At 48.1% G+C, this 23792-nt stretch overlaps 2 protein-coding genes across 5 annotated transcripts in view; one reads left to right on the forward strand and one right to left on the reverse strand.

Moving 5' to 3' along the window:
- The window catches only part of HLCS (holocarboxylase synthetase), a 247697-nt gene extending 235247 nt beyond the window's left edge, over positions 1-12450 (forward strand). For all 4 annotated transcript variants that reach the window (XM_050785742.1, XM_050785741.1, XM_050785743.1 and 1 more), the window contains 3 exons: positions 3354-3468; positions 6422-6635; positions 8772-12450. In XM_050785742.1, coding sequence (XP_050641699.1) covers positions 3354-3468; positions 6422-6635; positions 8772-8943 — 501 coding nt within the window. In that variant the 3' untranslated portion in view covers positions 8944-12450. The remainder of the gene's footprint in view (positions 1-3353; positions 3469-6421; positions 6636-8771) is intronic.
- Positions 12451-13106: 656 nt separating this feature from the next.
- The window catches only part of SIM2 (SIM bHLH transcription factor 2), a 48024-nt gene continuing 37338 nt past the window's right edge, over positions 13107-23792 (reverse strand). Inside the window, exons 8-11 of the mRNA XM_050785744.1 lie at positions 21334-21481; positions 19699-19867; positions 18221-18629; positions 13107-15659 (exon numbers count right to left, since the gene is read on the reverse strand). Of these exons, the coding sequence (XP_050641701.1) occupies positions 15232-15659; positions 18221-18629; positions 19699-19867; positions 21334-21481 (1154 nt within the window). The 3' untranslated portion in view covers positions 13107-15231. The remainder of the gene's footprint in view (positions 15660-18220; positions 18630-19698; positions 19868-21333; positions 21482-23792) is intronic.

The following is a 23792-nucleotide window of genomic DNA, read 5'->3' on the forward strand; positions in this document are numbered from 1 at the left end:
GTTTGGTCTGTTTAGCTTTTTCATGGCTTTGACTTTGACCTTGGAGCCCACTAGTTCCCTTAGCAAGCATTCTTTGAGGGCCTGCTATGCACAGAGGCTGCGTGCGCCAAGCACTGGGGGCCAGGATGGAAGTGGGAAGTTTGCCTTCAGCAGTGAACAGGGTCGGGGGAATTTGTGTTCCCATTCTTCTTAAGAAGTTTGTACCAATGTTTTTTCCCTCTTCCACAGTCAGCTGCCCAGCGTCACCTGTGTGATGGGACATTTGATTTTGAATTGGGTTTCTTTTTTAACATAGCCAAGTTAGCTGACACAGAGCAGCTACTAGATGATGGAAACAGGCCCCTGTTGTTTGGATTTCACTTTTTTTATGGCCTTCAGTAGGACCCCAACTGGTCACTAACCAGATGTCACCGTCAGCACACAAATCATGACCACCCTCTCCAGGCCCAAGGCAGCCTCACTGGGATGCGCCCATTCCTTCCAGAGCCCGCCTTGGGGTACCCATTCTCACTCCTGCTCTTTCTTCTGTCCATGAAGTACCCCTGGGTCCCGTACCCTCCCTCCACCCACACACCCCTGCCCCTGCTCTCTTCTCTGCTTCTTTTTTTTTTTTGAGACAGAGTCTTGCTTTGTTGCCCAGGCTGGAGTGCAGTGGCATGATGTCCGCTCACTGTGAGCTCCGCCCCCCCCTGGGTTCATGCCGTTCTCCTGCCTCAGCCTCCCGACTAGCTGGGACTACAGGCGCCCGCCACCAGGCCCGGCTAATTTTTTTATATTCTTAGTAGAGATGGGGTTTCACCATGTTTGCCAGGATGGTCTCGATCTCCTGACCTCGTGATCCGCCCGCCTTGGCCTCCCAAAGTGCTGGGATTACAGGCCTGAGCCACCACGCCTGGCCTCTTCTCTGCTTCTTAAAATTCTGTTCATCCTTAAGGCCCAGCTCCAATGCTATTCTCAGACCCTCCAGCTACTTCCAGCTCTTTCCTCCAGCACCATCCAGCACTTGCTGTGTTGAAGCCTCTTTTATGGTTTCCACCGTGTGTAGCTTTGAAGAGGAGTGATGTGTGCTCCTGTTCCGTCTCCCATGAAGTTAGTAGCTCTCCGAGAGCAGGATTTGTTTCATTTTGGTCTTTTTTTATGTGGGAGGATCACGGCAGCTGTTGGAATAAATGATTGAGAAAATGAAAAATAAGCACACAGCCCTCCTCTTCATCTGGAAATGCTGGCGTGAGAACCCAGAGTTTCATGAACTGCTTCATGAGCCGATGAGATCTGAAGCCATGAAGGCGAGCTGGAGCCCGAGTGCAGGGCCCGCCCAGGCACCAGCTGTCACGCACGCACGTGGCGGAGGAGCTTGACAGCTCTGGGAACTCTGCAGGTGTCCTCCCACCGCCTAGGCAGGGGCTCATTCCCCTGGCCATGGCACTGGCACAGGGGGATGTGGGAAGGCGGGAGAGGAGCAGGAAAGGGAATGGGGGGCAGTGACGAAGAGCAGAGCCTCCTAGTCACAGGTTTTCTAGAGGAGACTTTCTCAGCCTGGCGCTATTGCTATGTGGGCCCTGGCATGTTTGTCGTGGGGATGTCCTGTGCCTTAAAGGATATGTGTCAGCATTGCGGCCTCTACTCTCTAGAGGCCAGTAGCACTCCCTCAGGCTGTGAAAACCAAGGAAGTCTCCTGCTGTCGCCAAATCCACCCCTTTCCCGCTGAGAATCCCCGTTCTAGAGAGAAAAGAAACGTGAAGCTGTTGATCAGTTCCAGGGCATTGCACACCCCCCATCCTTGGTTTACTTAGACTTTCTGTTCTTCTGTGCTCCTATTCCTGTATTTTTCCTCTCAGCCTAAACTGCTATTTTAGAGCAGATGAGCTTCCACTATGCTCTAACTGGCCAAAGTCAAAAGAAGGCCTGTTGGAAGGAGGAAGGGGATTTCATGGAAGCACCAGGCCACGTAGCATGGGATTCATCACCCAGGCCTGGTGGCAGAAGGGTTTGAATCCCAGCTCCGTGGCTTTCAAGTGGTATAACCTCAGGCAAGCCACATAACTGCTCTAAGCTTCCGTTTCTCCCCCTGTTCCCTAGGGATGCGCTGGCACCAATACATGGGCTGGGTGTAAGTAACACGTGGACTAGTGCTGAGAAGGCGCTCAGTGCCATGCCTGGCCTGCGATGTGGGAAGACCAGCCCCATGGCCCTCGGAGGCCATCAGCTGCTCTCTGCTCCCTTAGCTTTATTTTGCTGAATGTTCTCTTCCAGCCTCGCATCTCCAGACAGGCTTCCTTTATCCACACATGGCACAGCCTGGCTGCCAGCCCCAGGTCTAGAAGACCTGGTGGTTCTGACACCCACTCGGCTAGCCCAGTCTCTGTGTCCCAACTTCAGAGTCACGGTGGATAGGCAGAGGCCTGGGTGGCCTTGTTCAAGACGCTGTCCACTCTCGGTCCATTCTGTGAGCTGATGACGGGGAGAGCCTCCCCAGGCCACACCATTCAAGATGAAGAGGTAGTAGGCCACATGACAAGTCCGGTTTCATTACCCAGGGGAATTTCTCCTCTGCGTCTTCACAGCACTCTTTTTTTTTTTTTTTTGAGACAGAGTCTCGCCCTGTCGGCCAGTCTGGAGTGCAGTGGTGCCATCTCGGCTCACTGCAACCTCTGCCTCCCGTGTTCACGTGATTCTCCTGCCTCAGCCTCTCAAGTAGCTGGGATTACAGACGCACACCACCACACCCAGCTAATTTTTTGTATTTTTAGTAGAGACGGGGTTTCACTATGTTGGCCAGACTGGTCTTGAACTCCTGATCTTGCGATCCACCCGCCTCAGCCTCCCAAAGTGCTGGGATTACAGGCACGAGCCACCGCGCCCCACCACTGGCTCCTACTCAAGACATTTCTACCTGCCTTTTGTGACCTTGGTTAATTCTGGGCCATCTTTCTCTCTCAAGCATGGGTTCCTGAATGGAGATGCACCCAGAGATTACTATTCTCTCCCCACCCTCTGGCCCTAGCATGTTAGTTAGCTACTCCATGGTGGCGGTGGTGGTGGATACTGACATAATGAACTTCATTTACAAGGTAGGCATCTTCAGAAGGGGTTTTGGATGATGAGAAACAGTGCTAGGGGATGGGGAAGAATGCTGGGGTTTATGCCAGCTGTGTTCTTCAGGGCTTTTACCTCCTGGCCCCAAGAGGCACTTCAATATCGGATTGTCCCAAAGAAGTGATTAGCTGTCTGAAAAAGAGGAGAGGACAAGGCCCATGTTACCTTGGTTTCTGCTTATCTTCCCTTAGCTCAGTGACTTGCCTGGGCCCCTTGTGTCCTGTGACTGCTTAATTAATGTGCAGATTTCCCTTTAGGATATCAACTTACGAGTGAAGTGGCCCAACGATATTTATTACAGCGACCTCATGAAGATCGGCGGAGTTCTGGTTAACTCAACGCTCATGGGAGAAACATTTCATATACTTATTGGTAAGTTTCAAAAACCTTTCCCCCAGCATTTTTAGATTAATAAAACAATAAAAATAAAAATGGTTGATGGCGGAGCAGATGATCATATGAGATTATTTTGAGTCTTGTAGTTTTGGAGCAGGGTATAGATGCAGAGAGATTGGTCGAAAGCACTTCACAGAGTTCAGCATTCTCTCTGTGTGACCACGGAAACCACCCACCAAAGTGGTATCATATCAAGCAGGTATGTTCTTACATCCTTCCACACTCCTGCTACTCATTGAATTTGAAATGGCGAAAATAAACATATAACGTTCTATTCTCTAATAAGAAAAGGAAAAGTTAATTTCTTAAATAGTTCTGCTGGTGTCTTGCATTCTTATCCTGACCTTCCTGGACCATGAAAGACTTGGCATCATTTTAACCTTCAGAAGAAGCTCCAGGCTGGTCAAAGCCGGGTAAAGAATCCCTGTTTCACCTCAGCACATCCACATCAGGCAAGAAGATGGATTCAGAGGCGACCTCAGAAGTCCTTAGGTTCCTGGCCGTCCAGCCATCAGCTTCACTCTGTGGCAGTAGAACCTAATCTGTGTTCAGAAACCAGCAATGGTCAAAAAACATGTAACCATGTGTTTCAGGTGCCAGCCAGGGAATACAAGTCCTGTGTTACCAGCTCTGCCACCAAGGGGCAATATTATTCTGGGCAAGCTACTTCATACCCTTAGAGCTCCATTTCCTATCTTCTTTTTTTTTTGAGACGGAGTCCAGCACTGTTGCTTGGGCTGGAATGCAGTGGTGCAATCTCGGCTCACTGCAACCTCTGCTTCCCAGGTTCAAGCGATTCTCCTTTCCTTAGCCTCCCAAGTAGCTGCGAGTACAGGCGTCCGCCACCACACCCAGCTAATTTTTTTGTATTTTTAGTAGAGACAGGGTTTCACTATGTTGGCCAGGCTGGTCTCAAATCCTGACCTCATGATCTACCCGCCTCCGCCTCCCAAAGTGCTGGGATTATAGGCGTGAGCCACCGCATCCAGCCTCCCTCATTTCCTATCTTTGAGTGATTGCAGTTGATGCAGAGATTCCTAGGTAGGGGCCACAGATAACGAGGCTCATGGATGGCTTCAGGGAGCTAACGAATGTTATCAGCATGGGGTAAGCGAAGGCCAGGCATAGTGGCTTGAGCTCATAATCCCAGCTACTTGTGAGACTGAGGCAGGAAGATCACTTGAACCAGGAGTTCAAGGCTACAGTGAGCTGTGATTGAACCACTACATGGCTCAATGTCATCATTCTGGGTGACAGAGTGAGACCCTGTCTCAAAAATAAAAAGTAGGCCGGGTGTGGTGGCTCACACCTGTAATCTCAGAACTTTGGGAGCCTGAGGTGGGTGGATTGCTTGAGTCTGGGAGTTCGAGACCAGCCTGAGCAACACGGCGAAACCCTGTCTCCACTAAAAATACAAAAAATTAGCTGGGCATGGTGGCGCGTGCCTGTAGTCGCAGCTACTCAGGAGGCTGAGATGGGAAAGTCACCTGAGCTCAGGAGGTTGAGGCTGCAGTGCACTATGATGGCTCCAGTGCACTCCAGTCTGGGCAACTGGAGTGAGATCCTGTCTCAAAAAAATAAATAAATAAATAAAAATAAAAAATAAAGTAGGGGAATGAAACATTTTCCTATGGTGAGAACCCATAGCTTCTATTGAATTCTGAAGGCCATGGGATGGGGTCTCTGACTTTGGGGATTTAGTGCTCACTGGTCCTTAGAAGGATGTAGCCGAAGTGGCCAGTAGTCAGTGTTGCTACTCATCCTAGGAATTCCAGTTTTCTGAACACAAGGGAGAATTTTCAGTGCTATATGGCACTTAATTTAATGCGTTACGAGCGTTCAGCAGGCGCTTCAGTTACTGTACGTATGGAACGGATGAATACATGAACAACTGCAAGTTCTGCCCCTGTTGCCGTAGTTACTTGTTTTTTTCCAGAGGTAATTGACATTGCTTTGTATTTTAATAGCCAGTATATTATTTTAAAATCTGAGACCAGTCAGTCCTTCCCTTCACACGGGAAATGGCAGGACACTTGCCGGAGAATGCTGTTGTTACAAATGGCATCGTTCTGTCTGTGGCAAATGTTTTGGGGATTTTTTTCTTAGAGTCACTGAACACAGGTAGTTTTCTTACTGCCTAGTTTTTCCAGTATTTCATTTCTTACTTAAGACCTCTTGCAGGCTGATTCAGGGTCCTGCTGAACACTGAAGTTCAGCTTTTCTGAAGACGCCGCCGTCTCCCTGGAGAGGATAGTGGTATTAAGTAACGGCACAGATAAGCCTGTTCAGATACCATCCCTGGTAACTCTCATAAAGCCTTGGTTTAGGAGCCTGTAAAAAGTCCACTGAAAATGGGTCGGCGTCTTGCCAACAGCGTAACCTTAGCACCAAAGACTTCCAAGGATAAAGTATTAAAAGATGCATTCTAGGGTTATGCCATGACCAAGGTTTGAAATTTCTGAATCCAGAGTTTACTTCCCAAATCCTGAATAAAACTCTATTTTCAAGCATGGGATCTGTTACTCAAGTAGGAGAAGAAACAAGAGATTGTATTCTCTATTGGACTCAGTGCAGAGCTGCAATGCTTGGTAAACCACTTATTTCAGAGGCAACACTGATACGTTTGTCCCATATTTAATAGCATCTGTTGAATTAAATTGAATCAAATGTGGCTTTCTTTTTTCTTACCTTCTTATTTGCAGTAAGGTTGAGATGGTTTTAGCTTGAACAAGAATAATAAAAGAAGGACAAAAAGGAAGATGGACAAAAAGATATAAGTCATTCTTCAAGTGGTTAGAGACACGAAGTCTGAAATGAGGACAAGGAAGGAGGAAGTTGACAGTCAAGACTGTAACTTTTTCCAAGTGGCAGAGAGGAATGTGTGATGCCATCAACAGGCTGAGCTGCTCAATTGTTTGTTTTTGTCCAGGCTGTGGATTTAATGTGACTAACAGTAACCCTACCATCTGCATCAACGACCTCGTCACAGAATACAATAAGCAACACAAGGCCGAACTGAAGCCCTTAAGAGCCGATTATCTCATCGCCAGAGTCGTGACTGTGCTGGAGAAACTGATCGAAGAGTTTCAGGACAAAGGGCCCAACAGCGTCCTTCCCCTTTATTACCGATACTGGGTCCACAGGTCAGTGCTGGCTCGTCTTCATTCTTTTTAGCTCCTTTATTAGTATCTTAGTAGTTCAGTATTTTTTTTTTTTCTTTGAGACGGAGTCTCGCTCTGTCCCCTAGGCTGGAGTGCAGTGGCGCCATCTCGGCTCACTGCAACCTCTGCCTCCCGGGTTCACGCCAGTCTCCTGCCTCAGCCTCTATAGCTGGGACTACAGGCGCCCGCCATCACGCCCGGCTGATTTTTTGTATTTTTAGTAGAGATGGGGTTTCACCGTGTTAGCCAGGATGGTCTCGATCTCCTGACCTTGTGATCTGCCCACCTCGGCCTCCCAAAGTGCTGGGATTACAGGCATGAGCCACCGTGCCCGACCGTAGTTCAGTATCTTAAAACGAGGGACTGAGCACTGGTCTGAATGATTATTTTCTGTGCCTCTATTGGAGAAAATGCATGGACACCACCTTGACCAAGTTAGCATCGCCAATAATGGAGCAAACGGGCATCTTATGCCTCCTGGTGGGATGCGGTGGAAAGAACCGAAATCGTGAGAGAGTTTCACATTGGTTTAATCTGATTCTAATTGTGAAGAAACAATCAGATGCATCTAAATTGTCAAACCTTCTAGGTAACAGTGGTACTCAAAATGAGATCCCAGGCAGTGGCCTCAGCCTCAACCAGGGGCTACCGCATCAGAAACCCCTGGGCTGGGCCCAGCACCCTGTGTCATAACAGATGCTCCGGGGATTCTCACGCAGCTGAAGTTTGAGGACCACTCACTGATTTTACAACCACAGGCCTGTGCCCTGCAAAAATGTCAGTGTCTGCACACAAACAATTGGACAAAAAAAAAGGTGGCAGAATTGTTTGGGATTAGAGAAGATGAAAGAGGCATGACATCTAAATATAATGTATGTGATCCTGGATGGAGGGAAATATCCACAAAGGATATTAAAGGAACAGTAGGAATGACATGAACATGGACCTCTTGTATCCAGACTTTCTTGACTGGTCATGGTTAATGCTATTATAATTTTGTAAGAGGTTCTTGTTCTCAGGAGATAAAGTACTTAAGCAGAAAGTGTCACAATGCCTGCAGCTTTTAAAAAACTTTAAAATTTTCATTTGTTTTCTATTTCTATTCCTTTTTTTTTTTTTTTTTTTAAAGAGAGGGTCTTGCTCTGTCACTGGAGTGCAGTGGTGCCATCATAGCTCACTACTGAAACCTCGAACTCCCGGGCTCAAATGATCCTCCTGCCTTAGCCTCCCAAGTAGCCGAGACAACAGGAATGTGCCACACAGCCCACTAATTCAAAAAAGTTTTTTTTTTTTTTTTTTTTAGAAGCAGGGTCTCACTATATTGCCCAGACTGGTCTTGAACTAGTGGCTTCAAGCAATCCTCCCACCTTGGCCTCCCAAAGTGCTAAGATTACAAGCATGAGCTACCACACCCAGCTGCAACTTACCTTTACATGATGCAGGAAAAAAAAAATGTGTGCTTATATGTGTTTATATGTGAAGAAAGAAAGCAAATATGGAAAGCATTTTAATTTGGTGTGAGAATGGAAGAGAATATGAGGTTTGTTGTACTATTCTTTCAGCTTTTCTGTGATTTGAAATTCTTCAAAATAAAAACTTGAGGAGAAAATTCTATATGTTGAAAGCTGTTAAGAAGGATGTGAGTTGAGTATATTTGGAAAATATTCGAAAGAAATAGGATCAGGATGAATTTCACTTGTGGCTGATATGACCCAACTTTGTTTTATGAGATAAAACATTGTTTGCCAACTCAGGCTATTTTCCTCCAACCTCAGCCAAAAAACCTAGAGTTGCAGAGTGTTTCTTAAAAGTGCTGGGAGATGAGGAAGTGGCTCGAACCATCACTGCAAATGACCAGAATTAGGAGGAGTGACGTTGTGTGAAGAAATTTCGACTCCTTGTTGAACTTGCACCCTGCTGGTTCTTTGAGTAGTTCTTAAAACCATTCACCAGGGTGGAAGAAAGTCAGAGCTCAGCCCAGGCTGCCTTTTCCCCGCAGCGAGCCTCAGCCCTCTCCCCAGCACCCCCAGCCCTCCCATCATGGATTATTCTTCAGCTCATTGTCTTAAGCCGTCCTGTGACACCTCCCAGTGACCTCACGCTGTTCTTCCTTTTCAGTGGTCAGCAAGTCCATCTGGGCAGTGCGGACGGACCAAAGGTGTCCATCGTTGGCCTGGACGATTCCGGCTTCCTCCAGGTTCACCAGGAGGGCGGCGAGGTTGTGACTGTGCACCCCGATGGCAACTCCTTCGACATGCTGAGAAACCTCATCCTCCCCAAACGGCGGTAATGCCGGGCGTCCCTGAGACGGGCCTGGGCCTGCCCTCCTGACTCACCGGGCCTGGCACCTGGGCAGCAGGCGAGGATGCCACTGGGTTGGGGTCCGAGCCCAGTGCAGAACCACCACCGTGAGCATTCAGCTTTCATCGCGGCCGCCTGTCCGTGCCCACGCATCTGGAAATCTAATTTAGAGTTGTAGGTGAATTTTCTCTTCCTCCAATTCATTTGTGAAGTCTTTGGTTCTTTTTCTATGTTTCTGTTTTTTGTTTTAGGTTTGTTTTGTTGTCGTTTTCTTTGGTGTTTGAAGCGGCTCTGGGATAGATGGTTAAGAAGTAGAACATTTAGTTTAGGGGAAACCCTCCCACAGGTGGGAGATCGGTCTCCCCTCTGGGGCTTGGACTTCTGTTAATTATCAGGGGGAGTTTTTACATGGAAATGGCAATGGGAGAATTCAGATATTTTCCCAGTAGCGGAGACCTTTACCCCTAATCTATGAAAAAACAAACCAAAATATGCTCTTGGGCCCAGGACAGTGGTGAGTTAGAGGTGTGCTATCACTGTCTGCAAGCATCTGGGGAGGTGTTGAACTATAAGAACATGATTTGACACTTAGTCATTGTTCTGTGTTTTTATTAATGAAGGAAAGGGAAGGTAGACTTCCAAGAGTTACTCTCCCCCCGGTGGTGTGGCCCCATAGCGAAGTCTAAACACCTGTAGAGACACAGCTAACCCGTGTGGTTGCGATGACCTTGTAGAGGAAATCGGTTAATTACTTTCACATCATTCAATGAGCTCTCCTTTGCTAAGGCAGTTTAAATGTCCTGAGTTAGGGACTTACTTTCTTAAGTAAGTTTAAATTTACTGCATATTGTGAAGAGATGGGATCAAGTTCAGAATCCTTAAATGTCTGATTAGGCATCACTTGGATAAGGAGGTGGGCGATTTGGCTCTAACAGCTGGAGATGAAGGCACACTCATACAACATACAAGGGAGGACTTGGAGCTTTTAACCCAGTTTCAGATTCACTCTGAGATGTGGAGCATTCCTGCAAGACTGTGCAGCTCACAGGATACAGAAGACATGGCATTTCACTCAGAAGTCACAGGGTTTTTTGCCCCCCTCATTTACCCCATATTACCAAGAAAGAAAATGTTATGGATACTGAACACCATCAGTTCAGAGGGAGGATGTGTGTGTGCGTGCCCGCATATGTGTGTGCGTGCGTGTGTACGCACATAGCTTTAAAAGAAGACATTCAAAATCTGATGTGCTACAAGTCTCACGAAAGAACAAAAGAAAGGAAGGCTTTTGATATGCACTCGCTTTTCCCAGATGTACACCATGCCTTTTCCATGTCCCTCCTATCTCTGTTGAACTTATGAATCATACCCGTTACTTTTCAGCTTTAAAAGGCCAATTTTTGTCCAGTCTTCTGTCTTCCTGCCAGTCCCAGCTGAAATTAGTGGAAAAAAAGTTTGATGGCACTTTCAGCTTTGAACAAAATCCCTTCATTGTAAACTAGCACCATCTTTATCCAGGTCTTACCCAGTCAGGCTAATTCCAGAAACTTGTGGTTTTTAGTATAAAATTTGTCTACCTTTAGCTAGGCACAGGACCGCCCCATAGGAAGAAAAAATACCCAATATATATTTTTTGGAAATGAAACATTAAAAGAACTTAAAAAGTAATTTTTGGAAATGAGGCTTCAATTAGAATTATTATTCTCAAAAAAATAAAAACGAACAAACAAACCACAAAGAAACCACTCTTCCGAAATGCCCAAGCCTTCTTTTGAAATTAGAAGCTTAAATAAAATATAAGTCCACACCACCCCCAAATTACAAAATGGACTCACCCTTGAGAGGGCATCTGCAAAATATCATCAGGGACAAAGATCTCGAGGCTAACGATGCAGGTTTCATTTCTCAGACTTTGTAATATAAGGCAAGCCCTCTCGGAGCTGCCATCATCACTTTTTGAATTTCTTTGGGGGTTATTTAATGAAAAACATGCTATGTTTTGTTTTAAGCTGAAGTCCTATTCTGGACATTCTGCTTTGGGAAAAAAAAAGTTATCATTTAATTTCCTTTCTGCAAATTAAAACTAATGACGTGTGGCCTTGTCAAAGGATATGGAGATGTTCCGGGCATACTGCTGTGCTCTGTGCTTTCCAACAGGCGCTTCTCCGCCACGCAGGAGACCCAGTTGTCTTGAGGGAGATAAAGCAGCCTTGAAGCAGATGCTGCGTTTTCCATAAATCTGATTTTGCCTCACGTGAACCAAAGACTCTCAGAACTCTGCTTCCTATAGAATTAGCTGAATAAAGGCATTTTACTGATAGCTGTTAGTGTTAGCGAAACCTGTCTACCTGCTCTACCACACTCTCCAATTTGGGCCACTTATGCACCCGGCAACCTGGGATGTGAAGGAGCTTTAAAGTCTTAATGGGAACTTGGCATTTTCCTCATGATCTTTAAAATGTGGTCACTAAACTCAGGATTGGCCTGTGCTTTTAGAACACTGGAATAGCCCTTGCTTTAGAGGCTGTGCATTGAGTATTGACCGTATTTTGTAAAAGGCCAGATATCCTCCCTTCCAGGCTGGTAACAGGTTTCAGGGGGACTCTTGGGGAAGTGCCCCCTAAAATCGAACACAGCAATAACTGGGCTTCCTGTCCCCACCCCCACCCCAGCAGTGCTTTTTGGCACTGGGAACTCTGCCAGGAAGTGGTGGAAGTAGGAAGGATTTGTGTTCGAAGTAAAATCATGGTTGAGTTTCACTGCAGCAGGCTGACATTGCCTGATGTGAGAGCAAGCGGCCCACTGGGTTGCCGGTGCACAGGCCCACATCGGGGGAGCACGGGCCACAGAGCACAGCCTCTGGGGGTCCCCCAAGCCACAGCATATGCAGCATGGCCGCCCCTTGCCCTAGAGTCTGGGAACAAAGAGAGGAGCCAGCCTCGCCACACTGCTTCAGATGGAGAAGGGAGGCGGGGTGGGCGTCCGTTCTCCAGATCTGTTTGCTCTTAACAGGCAGAACATGGGAGAATCCTTATTGCTGGTTAATCACTATGCATATTTGAAATAAAAGAAAGTGTCAGCCTCTGCATTTTAACTTCTCAAGGAATGCCTCTGAAAAGAATCACTTTAAACCAATGCCTATAAAAAGCAAGTCTACCAAAATAAACTAAGACTTTCTATGTGGTTTGGGCTCAACCTTATTTTTACAAGTTTCATTTTTAAAAGTAGGCAACTACTTTGGGTTACAGTATTTTTATTCATATTTAAACATATTTTTACAAAATAAATAAAGTGTTTTACATAATAAGGAATATGTATGTATTTCCAAGTATTAAGAAGCCAGGTTTTTTTTTTGTTTTTTGTTTTTTTTGATGTATTATTGACAGATGTATTCAGCGCCATACACAAGAGAAATATTATTACTCCAAAGAATGAAAGTTAATAAAACCCCAAAGCAAAAACCCTTTTAATTGAGGTGAGAAATAAATGTAACAACTTCTAGATTATTTTTAGGATTTTTCTTATTCTTTTGTGGCAACTGCTTGACTTTTCATCTGAACAGTTTTTCCTCCCAAGATTTTAACCTTATATGTCATACTTAAGTTTAGGAACAGCTTGAATAATGCATTCTAGATAACATACGGGCTATGATTCACTAAAATTCCAAGCTACTGTAATTTTATGGCATTTATTTGCAAATGTTCTTTGTATCCCATTTTATCTGTAACAGCACCCCCAGTCTACCTTAACCATCTTATAGCTCTGGTAAATTAAAACTTAGGTAGACTTTATACAAGATCCATTGGCCGTATTAAACCTCCCCCACTCTTAGGGCTTAGGGCAGAAGGGACGAAGGCAGGGCTGATAGGACTTTTAAAAGGATAAAAGAGGTGGGGGCAAGGGAGGCAGAAAATACAGGCTCTTACAGATACCCTCCACACTGCCCTCCACACCCAGGCCACTGCTCTACAAAGGTATGAATGGAATGGCTTTTCTAGAAAAGGGTTTCCAAGAACATAAAGGAATTCCTTTCCCTGGGAGGCCCCGTGGAGGGCTGAGCCAGCCTGGAATTGGGCTTATTTCTCAAATCCATTTGATCTGGCATTTTTGTCAACATGGTACATGTTAGGACCCACGACGATTTTTTTTTCCTTTTTGTAAAAGAGAGGCATATGTATTAAAATGCTTCCTCTTCCCCTACCAGAGCCTCACAGAAGTCAAGAAACGCTATCCCCAGCTTGAATGTGCAGACTCTTCAAGATGGAGGTAACAATATTAGGTTGCCATAGTAACAGCTCTGCTAACTTTGCACTCAGCCCTGGCCGTCCTGAAGCCAGCTCATGTAAGAATCTTCCTTCATGTTCTAGGTTATGAAAACGGTGAAGTTTGTTTAGACAAGGACGTTTTCACTAGTACACATTTTCTTTTTCAAGTACATACACACTGTTACGCCTGTCCACGTTGCCACTTGTAAATCTATAATAGGGTCTTTTTCCTCAACAGTAACCTTTGTTATTGAACTGCTCCGATAGCCTTGATTTATTTTTACGAAATACAGCCCCAAAAGTTAATAACAAGGTAGACACAAAAGCATTTTGCGGTACTTTATTGAAAAATGTCGGTGGTATCTCCTAGTAATCAAACCTACACCTTTCAAGAATCATGGTTTAATTATAAGACTCATGAACATTAAAAAAAAAAAAAAATACCCTCGGCTTATTTCCCGTGCACACACTCACAAGGAGCTGTGAATGAGGTATAGCTGAGTGCGTGGAGAGGCGGGCACCTCCCTTCCTACCATCCAGCCCCTTCGCTACATGACCCACAGTCCTAAATTTGCAAATTGTGACTCTTACCATGAGGCCCACTGACAGACACCCTGTAGGGATTGTATCAGGTCCTCACTAAGTGACACAGGGTTGGCAAAAAAAAAAAAATTCACATTTTGAGAGCAGCTGGTGTAGGTGCACTTGATTCTAGAACAATGAGTTTAAAACATTTGGGAAAACCTCTTTCCGTTCAGGTGGAAAAAGTTTCCTAATATAAACCATTTTGATAAAGCAGCAGAATGATGCAGTGTTGATAGGATGAAGAAAATTGAAAGATGGTGGTTCAATGCATTGGTGCAGTTCAGAGCCATGGCAGGATTTTCCAATGTTGAGATCTTTAAGCAAAACCCATAAAAAATAAAAATTAGTGGAAGCTCATTTTTTAAACACTGCTGGTGCTTTACGAAAGGATTTCTGTTTACCTGTTGCACACGTAACGTTCTTATGACGTTTTCCTGATGTGTAGAAAATGCTTAAAATGTCTACATCATTTTCATTACATCCCCTTAAGCATGTTTTTCATCCACACGGTGCAGTCCATTGACAGTGTTTGGTATTGCACATGCAATTTAACTTTATTAGCACTATTTGTAGCAAACATGAGCCTAGTGAATTACAGAGCTGTGTGGACCAGAGGGATTTTGCCACGTAATAATTAAGCTTGACAGGGTCATTCTCATAAACTCTCTGGCTACATATATATTTTTGCATTTAATGCCTATTCAATATATTCTGAAGGTGCTACTCTTGGTGTTATCAAGAGTTCATAGGGGTTAGGGGGAAGTAAGAGCTTGTTAATGGATTTGTGAAGCACACCCATGTTCACAGACACACAAAATGGAATTGCATGGTCACCCCCTTAGTCTTGGCTTGTTGGTTTTTGAATTGAAGAAAGGGTTAAATAAAACAAAAATAATGAGACTCTTGAATGACTTAAAGACAGTGGAGTTGTGTATTCATGGGACTTACAATCGTCACTTCTGCCTTCACCTAAGCATCTAAAAGGGCTCGGACACAGGCGTCGCCTTCCAGGGCTGCCGTCCACTTGGAAGAGCGGACTGCGGCAGGGTGGGTTTCCCTCCTGAAAGTGGAGGATATTTGCGGAGTGAAATCGCTTAAATCCCCCAGCGGGACTATCGTGGAACGTTGGGGACAAGGCAAGATGCGTGAAGCCCGATTTCAAGGTGAGGAAACCAAGCCACCAGCAACTGGGTCGCACTGGCCCTCGCAGGACAGAGGTGGGCGGTCACCTGCCCGGACCCGGGCGCTCCTCGACCCTCGGCACCGGCGCGCGCGGCCTCCGCGGTGGAAATCCGCAAGTCGGCGGCGGGGTCCAATTCAAATAGCTGTCTCTGCATAAATTAACGTAGGTCGTGCGCACCTGCCGGGCTCGGTGGCGCCGCAGCCCCGAGGCCGGGTCCAGGCTCCTGGCGCGGGCGGCCGGCGGGTCACCTCCCGTTGGTGATGATGACCGAGGCGCCCAGGTAGTGCGGCAGTGGCGTGCCGGCTGGGGAGGCGGCGGCGGGGCTCGGGTGCCGGGGCCGCAGCGCGCTGGTCGCCGCCTCGGGGCCGCCGGGAGCGCAGGCCAAGCCGGAGGCGGCGGGTGCGGCGCCCCCCAGCGGTCCGCGCCGGGTCAGCACGCGGTGGTAGTTGAGCAGCACGAAGGGCAGCTGCGGCGGCGCGCCCGGGGGCTCGGGGGCCGGGGGCGCGCAGCACTCCGGCGCCGCGCGGGCCAGCGCCAGCCGTACCCCGTCCCGGGCGGCCTGGCGGGCGGCCTTGGCCGGGCCCAGCGCGGGCTCCTCGCGGTAGTGGCCGCAGCTCGGGAAGCTCGGGGGCGCGGTGTCCTCGCCGAACCTGCGCACGGCGGCGGCGGGCGCTGCGGGGACAGGCGACACGTTAGAGGGCAGCAAGGGGCACGACCGCAGCCACCCCACCCCACCCCCAAGTCCCGGGCGCAGCCACCACCCCTCGGCCGCCCACGCGCTCCACCCGCGGGATCGCTGTCGCCCTCCCCCGCCTTAGTCTAGGCCGCGCTGTCCATTCTCAGGACGCGACCTGAAATGTTCCACGATACAAAGCAGAGAAACAGGTGGAATGCCTGTTAAATAATACGCTGTAATGCAACATATCCAAAATACTATCTCAATGTGCAATCAGTGTGAAACAATTATTGGGATATTTTATTCTTTTTTTTTTTTGGTACTGAGATGCAGAGCACAGGTCACACCTGCCTCACTGCACTGGCCACATTTCCATGTTCAAGACCACACAGGGTTGGTGGCTACCTGATTGGACGGCAGAGGTCTAGAGGCCACCAGGGGCCCTGGTGTTGCATGGCCCCTGTCTGCCTTGACTTCTTCTGCCCGTCCCTCAGTGGAGAGGGGTGGTAACCACCCTGATCGGTTTCGCTGTGTCCTAATGAAAAATAACCACGCCCATCTACTCAGTCCAATGCCTGACATTAAGTAGCTCCCTGGCTTTTTTTTTTGTTTTGTTTTGTTTTTGTCGTTTTCTGTTTGTCAACATTTGTCTTCCTTTAATACCAAAAAGGCTAGGAAGCTGATCGCAAATTGCCTCAAATTAGCACCTTGGGTCCACTTTTTATCAAGTGTGTGATAAGGAGATTGTTAACCTCTTTCACTTTTAAAATAGTAGTAAAAGTCAAATACCATGTGACAGCATTAGCCAGCTTCAGACACACAAACTCAAGTCAATCTCAAGCGGGTAATATTTTCAGTTATTATCAAAACCCTTTGCTTTGTCTTCCTTTGCTTGGATGTTCTGGAAGATCCCTTCCTTGGTTATGTGAGGGACCCAAGGTGTTCATGGGTGTGGCGGATGCAAATCTAAGGGATCAGTGGCTCCTGGGACAGGCCAGGTCAAAAGGCAGGCGGCCTGGCCCTGGTCGCCAGTGTGGTCTTTTCCAAGTTAGCTACTTCTGAAAAAACATGTCCTAGTGATTTCCAGAAAGGCGGCATTCTCCTGTCATCTATCCCTCTTCTCAGATTCGGGAAGAAATGTTATCTCAGCTTCAAGTCACAAGACAGAGCGAGAGATTCCCAGGATTTGCAGAAGCAGCAGGATGAGGCCCAAAAGGAGCAGAGCCCTACCTGCCCCTAGAGAGGGTGAGGGAACGTGGTGGAGCTCTCTTCTTTAATTCCTTCGTCTTTAAGCAGGGGCCGGTGTGCTGCTTTTCTGGGGCACGTCATCCTTTTTTTTTTTATTTTTTTTATTTTTATTTTTTATTTTTTTTGAGACAGAGGCTCACTCTGTCACCCAGGCTGGAGTGCAGTGGTGTGCTCTCAGCTCACTGCAACCTCCACCTCCCAGGTTCAAGTGATCCTCCCACCTCAGCCTCCGGAGTAGCCAGGATTACAGGTGCTCACCACCGTGCCCAACTAATTTTTGTATTTTTTAGTGGAGATGGGGTTTCACTACGTTGGCCAGGCTGGTCTCAAACTCCTGACCTCAGGTGATCCGCCCACCTTGGCCTCCCAAAGTGCTGGGATTACAGGCATGAGCCACCGAGCCCGACCTGGGGCACATAATCCTGATGTCACCTTCACCCACATTTTAGTGGCACTGCAGGACATCTGCACCATCTCGGTCTACACTCTGAGCGGCAGTTAGCCTGGGTGCAACGGGAATACATGTCCTGCAGCTAAACCTCTGTCCCCACCTTCCACTCTCTGCCTGGGGTTGTTCCAGTGAGCAAATAGGAGCCAGTCTGCGTTCTGGAGAGCTGGCAGTATCTCCGCAGAGAACATCTGCTTGCCTGCCACCAGAAGAAGGCGAAAGGCCATTCCTTTCTGCTGTTGAACTAGCATGTGCAGGGCAGGCCCCTACTGTGTGCCTTGTCTTTGGAAATAGGCGCATCACAGCTTATGACCCCATTTTACAAGTGAAGAAACTGAGGCCTGGAGGGTTTGTGTTCTTTGCCCTGGGTTGGTGAGTGGCATTTCTGTCCCCAGGCCCATGAATGTCCACCATAGTTTTCCCCACTTCCAAAATTGGCATGGAAAGACAGCCAATAGGCCGTTTGTCTCAAATATTCACTTCTGGATGGAGTGGAAAGGAATCTTGAAAAGAAATGCAGCTGGGGTGTTCTCAGCACCTGGGAGCTGGTTTGGAAAATCACTGCCCCCCTTTGGGTGGTGAATGTGGCCAGGATTTATGTGAAGGCGGGATACTCGGTTTTCCTTTGCCCTTTATACTGTCACTAGTGTTCCCAAGGCAGGCAGACTGCCATGTCTCACTCCCGAGGAGTACCTGCATTGAGAGCAGGGAAGCACAGCAAGCCCTACGTAGAAGCAGAAAGAGGGCAAGTTTGCCCAAAGCTTGAGGGTTCTGTCTCCATCTGCCACCCACTGCCACGGCTGCTTCAGCCCCCGGCCGTGCCCAGTCCTCCCGCCTTCCCCACGAGCAGACCTGACCCACCTTCGTAGCTTGGCACTAGGCCGTGCCGAGCAGTGTTCGCCGGTGGCTCTGGAGGATGTTTAGCTGGAGACGAGCTGCTAGGCACTAGGGGGTTGGCATAATGCCACTGGCATTCACCACTGGCTGGCAGTGTGCTCAGGAAAAAGCGTGCCACCTCACAAGGGGATCCTTGGGGCTGCCCAAACTTGGCCGGCAGCATTGGCTTTTTGCTGCTGAAGACGTGAGAGTCCAGAGGGAAGTGTCCGTAATGGTAGGAGAAGGGCAGGCTGTAGGATGGCGTGTACAGAAGGTCACTACTCTCTGAGTGGAGCTGTGGTTCCGGAGGAACGGGAGCGCTTGCAGGGGGACTGGCTCTCCAGTTTCCGATCTGGCCGCATTCCAGTTTGTCCATTTGGAACGAGCTGTATTGCTGCATGGCAGAGAAGATGGATGACGGGCGAGCGAGGGGCCGGCAGGAAGGAAGCTGCCTTCCGGCCCTGCAAGATCCGCCCCGACGGGGCCCAAGCCCATCCAAGGGCTGCCCCTACCCTCGTCACCACAGCAAGGTCCCACTGGTGACAGGCACACAACAAGCGATACCCCAGTGACCTACTCCCAGGGTAGAAAGAGATCCCGCACCCCGAACTAACAACAAATCAGACACACATGGACACTTGCTGTTTCTTTTCTTTCTTTTTTTAGCATAATATGGAGGCAGTGACGTTCAACGGGTCTATCCACTAATGACCATGCTACCAAAGTTCACTTGGCACAGAACAGTCAGAGCACTTATTTATTTATTTACTTATTTTTGTGATGGAGTCTTGCTCTGTCACCCAGGCTGGAGTGCACTGGCACTGTCTCGGCTCACTGCAACCTCTACCTCCTGGGTTCAAGCGATTCTCCTGTCTCAGCCTCCTGAGTAGCTGGGACTACAGGCACGCGCCACCACGCCCAGCTAATTTTTGTATTTTTAATAGAGATGGAGTTTCACCATGTTGGCCAGGCTGGACTCAAACTCCTGATCTCAGGTGATCCACCTGCCTTGGCCTCCCAAAGTGCTGGTATTACAGGCATGGGCCACCACGCCCGGCTGACAATTGCTGTTTCTGAGAGCTCACAAACTACTTTTTTAAAAAGAGGCAGGGCTTTCATTTTTTAAATGCTGTGGAAATACAATGGACTGGTGTTCTAACCCACCAGTCTAGAATCTAACGCATGGATTCTAACCCGTCAAGCTCATTAGAATCTAACCCGTGGCTTCTAATAGGCTGAAGTGCCTTTCCAATTTAGTTTTCTGTTTCCTAAACTTGGCTAGCCCACCGGGATGTCAGCCTTCCCCGGCTGTCACTACCGTGTAGGCAGGACCTCCCGAAGGGACCTTGCTGCATGGCAGGGAGATCCCTGCTGTGCAATGAGAGGCTCCCATTCCTTAACGTGTCCAGGTGTCTCGAACCCCTAACTGTCAGCACCCCAAAACTGCAGGACATGCGTGTTACCTGTGGGGGGTAAGGGTTTGTTCTCAGCTTTGTCTTCATCTTGGTATTTTTGGGTTTCACTAATTTCCTAGTTTCTTGTGAGGTAGACAAGGCGGTCCTCCAGGAGTCCTGGGACTTGGCAGTGGACACCTGCTCCAGGGACAGCTGAAGTTCCTTGTATTCAATCTCCCTGGAAGGCGAGAGTGGGCCGAGTCATGTCCAGCAGCAGCTTCCCTGGCACCAGCCCTTGGGGAGGTCATTCTCAGTGCTCCAATGTGTCTTTTCACTGGGGTTGGATGTGGATGGGATTTGAGACAAGGCCAGCTCACCCTCATTATAAAAGCTGTCTGCAGACCCAGGCCGGGCCATCCCAGGAAATGCTGAGCCGGGTCAGAGCGCTCTCCAGTCCCATAAAGCCCCAAACACATTTCTGGGGGAGGCTGTGGGGCACTAGGAAAGCCATCAAGGGAAAAAGGGACAGGTGGAAATACCATGGATCAGGTCCACCTGCATCCAACATGAGCACCTGTGGCCCAGCTGCCTCTCCAGTTAGCACTCCAGGAGGCAAGAGTCTGGGACCCTCTGTGGGCCTGACCACCAGCTTTGTGTATTCTCACACTGGGGGCCCATCGCTGCCCTAAAGAACCAACTCAGCAGGGTCATGTTCACACAGGGAGACGTCGACCCGGCGAACCGGCCTACACGTTTGCTCAGGAAGAATAACTAAAGAGCTAAACTCTTTTCTCCCTGACAGTTTTGCCAGAATCACTTGATTTCTGAGACACACATTCTATGAACAAACCTAGAGCCTAAATCCTCACCCTAGATAAAGTACAAATGAAAATCCTTTTCATCACGGGGCTGGGGCACAGCAAGGGTCAGAGCCTGGAGCAAAGTGATTTAACGTACAATAGCTATGGTGGGTGGAAAGTAATATATGGCCCCAGATAGACATCTGTCCTGTTGCTTCTAATGGCCTTAAAAGTATTTGCAGGCTGGGCACCTTGGCTCATGCCTGTAATTCCAGCACTTTGGGAGGCTGAGTGGGAGGATCGCTTGAAGCCAGGAGTTTGAGACCAGCCTGGGCAACATAGAAAAACTCCATCTCTAAAAAAACATATATTTTTTTAATTAAAAAAAAAAACAAGCATTTGCAACTGAACTTGACCTTCTGGAATGTTTAAAGGACCAAATATTTACCATCCTTTGCAACGGCTCTATAGGAAGGCAGGCAAAAAATGGGGTATCTCCTGTCTCAAACAGCAGGAGCATCCAAGTTGACCTGAAGGCTTATAGGCATGGATAGCACAAGTTTGTATTCTTGATCGGGGGTGTGCACCCTATTCAGGATGGGGGGCATCTCCACCCACCCCCGATGCTCCTCACTAGGCTGTGTGATGGGATCCTAAGCTATGCCCAGTGCAGACCCCCTCCTCCTAGCTCCCCCTGCAGCCTAGCACTTGACCTTCACCTCTGAGCATATAAATAGTTTGGACCTTCCAAAATGACCAGATTGCTGGGGAAAAAAAAAAAAAAAAGGAGACGAACAGTTTGAGAAAGAGGAAAGAGAGAAAGAGAGATGGTGCTTATGGGAGCCATCCGATGTGGGACAGGAAGAGAAAAGAGCAAGGAGAGAAACAAATACGTGTGACTTACGTGAGAACATAATTGACACTCACGATGCAGTGGGGCCGGGACGAGCGGCTGTTGTGCACCACGGTGGCGTAGCTCTGCACCCACACCCAGCCGCCCCGCTTGGACAGCAGCCGGTAGTACTTGGTGGTGACCTGGCCCTTCACCAACACTGCAAGCACAAGGTGACATGAGTCCTCAGACGCTTCGCAGGCCCCACCTCTGGGATGCTGCCCCCAATGGACTCCTCTGAGAACTTGCCAAAGGGGGCAGGCTTTCTCCGCTGGAGGATGCATGTCTGTGTGTGTCTCGTGCGTGTGCACAGACACACGCACACGCACGCACACACAGACACGCACACACACACACAGACGTGCACGCGCACATGCACACACATGCACGCACACACACGTGCACACACACATATGCACACGCACGCACCCACACGCACACGCACATGCACGCCCACAGACACACGCACACACACAGACGTGCACGCACACATGCACACACACGCACGCATGCACACGTGCACACACACATATGCACACGCACGCACACACGCACACGCACGCACACACACGCGCATACATGTGCACACAGGAATTTTGCCTACAACTTCAAGGAGTTCCCACCCATTAAGAACTCTCATTTAACAGTCATTGCTTTCATTGAGGGAAACATTCGCCACCACAGTTTGTACCTGGCAGAGTGAAAAAATTGAATCTGCTTTTTAGTTTCCAAAATGCCATGATTATGTCTTAATCCCCAAATCCTTAATGGTCAGGGGGGTGAGTGATGTAGTTATTTACACAAAGTAGTCAGTTAAGTGCATTCAACCAAGTGTCAAGCTGTTGCTGTTTGCCGTTCAGGAACATGAGGGTATTCACAGTGAAACTGTTTGTTACTCTGTTGCCATTTATATTTTCTTCCCATTAATCCCAGTTTTCCTTGGGCTCATTAATTTGCTATGTTGTTTATGTAGGAAGGACCTCTACTTGGTTACAGAGTTCCTGAAAACTGGGCCTATGGGCCTGCTTCTATGCTTGGGTGCAAACTCCAGGCTGCTAAGCAGCTCAGCCAAAGGCTCGGTGCACCCATAAACCACAGTTCCACCTCACTGCCTTCCAGGAGGCAGGTCGGGGAGGAAAGTGCCAGAACCTGCAGGTGGGCAGAGGAGAGGTGAAGCTTCTCCAGGGAAGGGGAGGATAGCACAAGTCTAGAAAGGCACCCTTGGATGCCTGGGTCCTCAGCTCCAGAACATTCCTGCTTCTCAAGGCAGCACTGGTCCCTGGACCTAACTAGCAGCTGCCTGAGCAGAGATTTGGGGAGGTGGCCAAAGGGGCTGAGTCTGTGACTATACCAGCTGGCACTGAAGGAAACTCCCCAAGGCGTATATCCAACAAAAATTCAGACTTTGAGGCTCATATGCAACAAAAATTCAGCCTTCCTATCAAACCACTAGGCAAAGCCCCCGGTCTCTGCCCAAACACTCCTGGGCTCTCCATGGCCCTTTACGCTTCCTGTTCACCTTGCAGATGGCTCTTTCTCATCCACATCAAAATATTTTGGTGCAAAAGAAAACACTGCACCGAGTTATCCACCTTACTATATAAAGGGTTCGTACAGATTGATAAAAACACAAAGGCCCTAAAAGCAATATAGGCAAAGAACATGAACAATAATTCATCAGAGAATAAATATAATGGGCGAAATGATGAACAAATGCCCAACTCCCTTGTTTAACTCAATGGCAGATGCATCCATCAGATCAACAGACATTAAAATAGAAACAAACATTGTATGATTCCCTTTATGTGAAATCTCCAGAATAGGCACATCCACAGAGTTCAAAAGCAAATGAGTAGGTGCCAGGGGCTGAAGGACGAGGGGCACTGGAGTGACAGGCTCCTTTGGGATGATGAAAACATTCTGGAATTAAAGGCAGTAGTTGTACAACACTGTGAATATAACTTAAAAACACTGAAAATGGTGAGAAAGGTGAATTTTATCTTAAAAAAAAAATGGAAGGCCAACAGGTGACACCGGCTAATATATGGTGAGTGGCATTTTCTTTTTTCTTTCTTTCTTTCTTTCTTTCTTTTTTTTTTTGAGACAGACTCTCTCTGTGTTGCTCACTCTGGAGTGCAGTGGCATGATCTCGGCTCACTGAAACCTCTGCCTCCTGGGTTCAAGCAATTCTCCTGCCTCAGCCTCCCCAGTTTTGCCAGTTAGCCAGGCTGGTCTCAAACTCCTGACCTCAAGTGATCCGCCTGCCTCGCCCTCCCATAGTTTGCCATTATGGCAAACTATGCAGTCATTACAGGCATGAGCCACGGCGCCGGGCCAGTGAGAGGCATTTTCATGTGTGATGGAAGGATGAGTTGGTGTGGTCCTCCTGGAAAGCAGTCTGATCGCTCACACCCTCCGACACACTGATTTCACTTCTGGGAATGGATCCTATGGAAATTGTGAGCAGTGCA

This window comes from Macaca thibetana, chromosome 3 (assembly GCF_024542745.1).
Source record: "Macaca thibetana thibetana isolate TM-01 chromosome 3, ASM2454274v1, whole genome shotgun sequence".
Classification (NCBI taxonomy): domain Eukaryota; kingdom Metazoa; phylum Chordata; class Mammalia; order Primates; family Cercopithecidae; genus Macaca; species Macaca thibetana.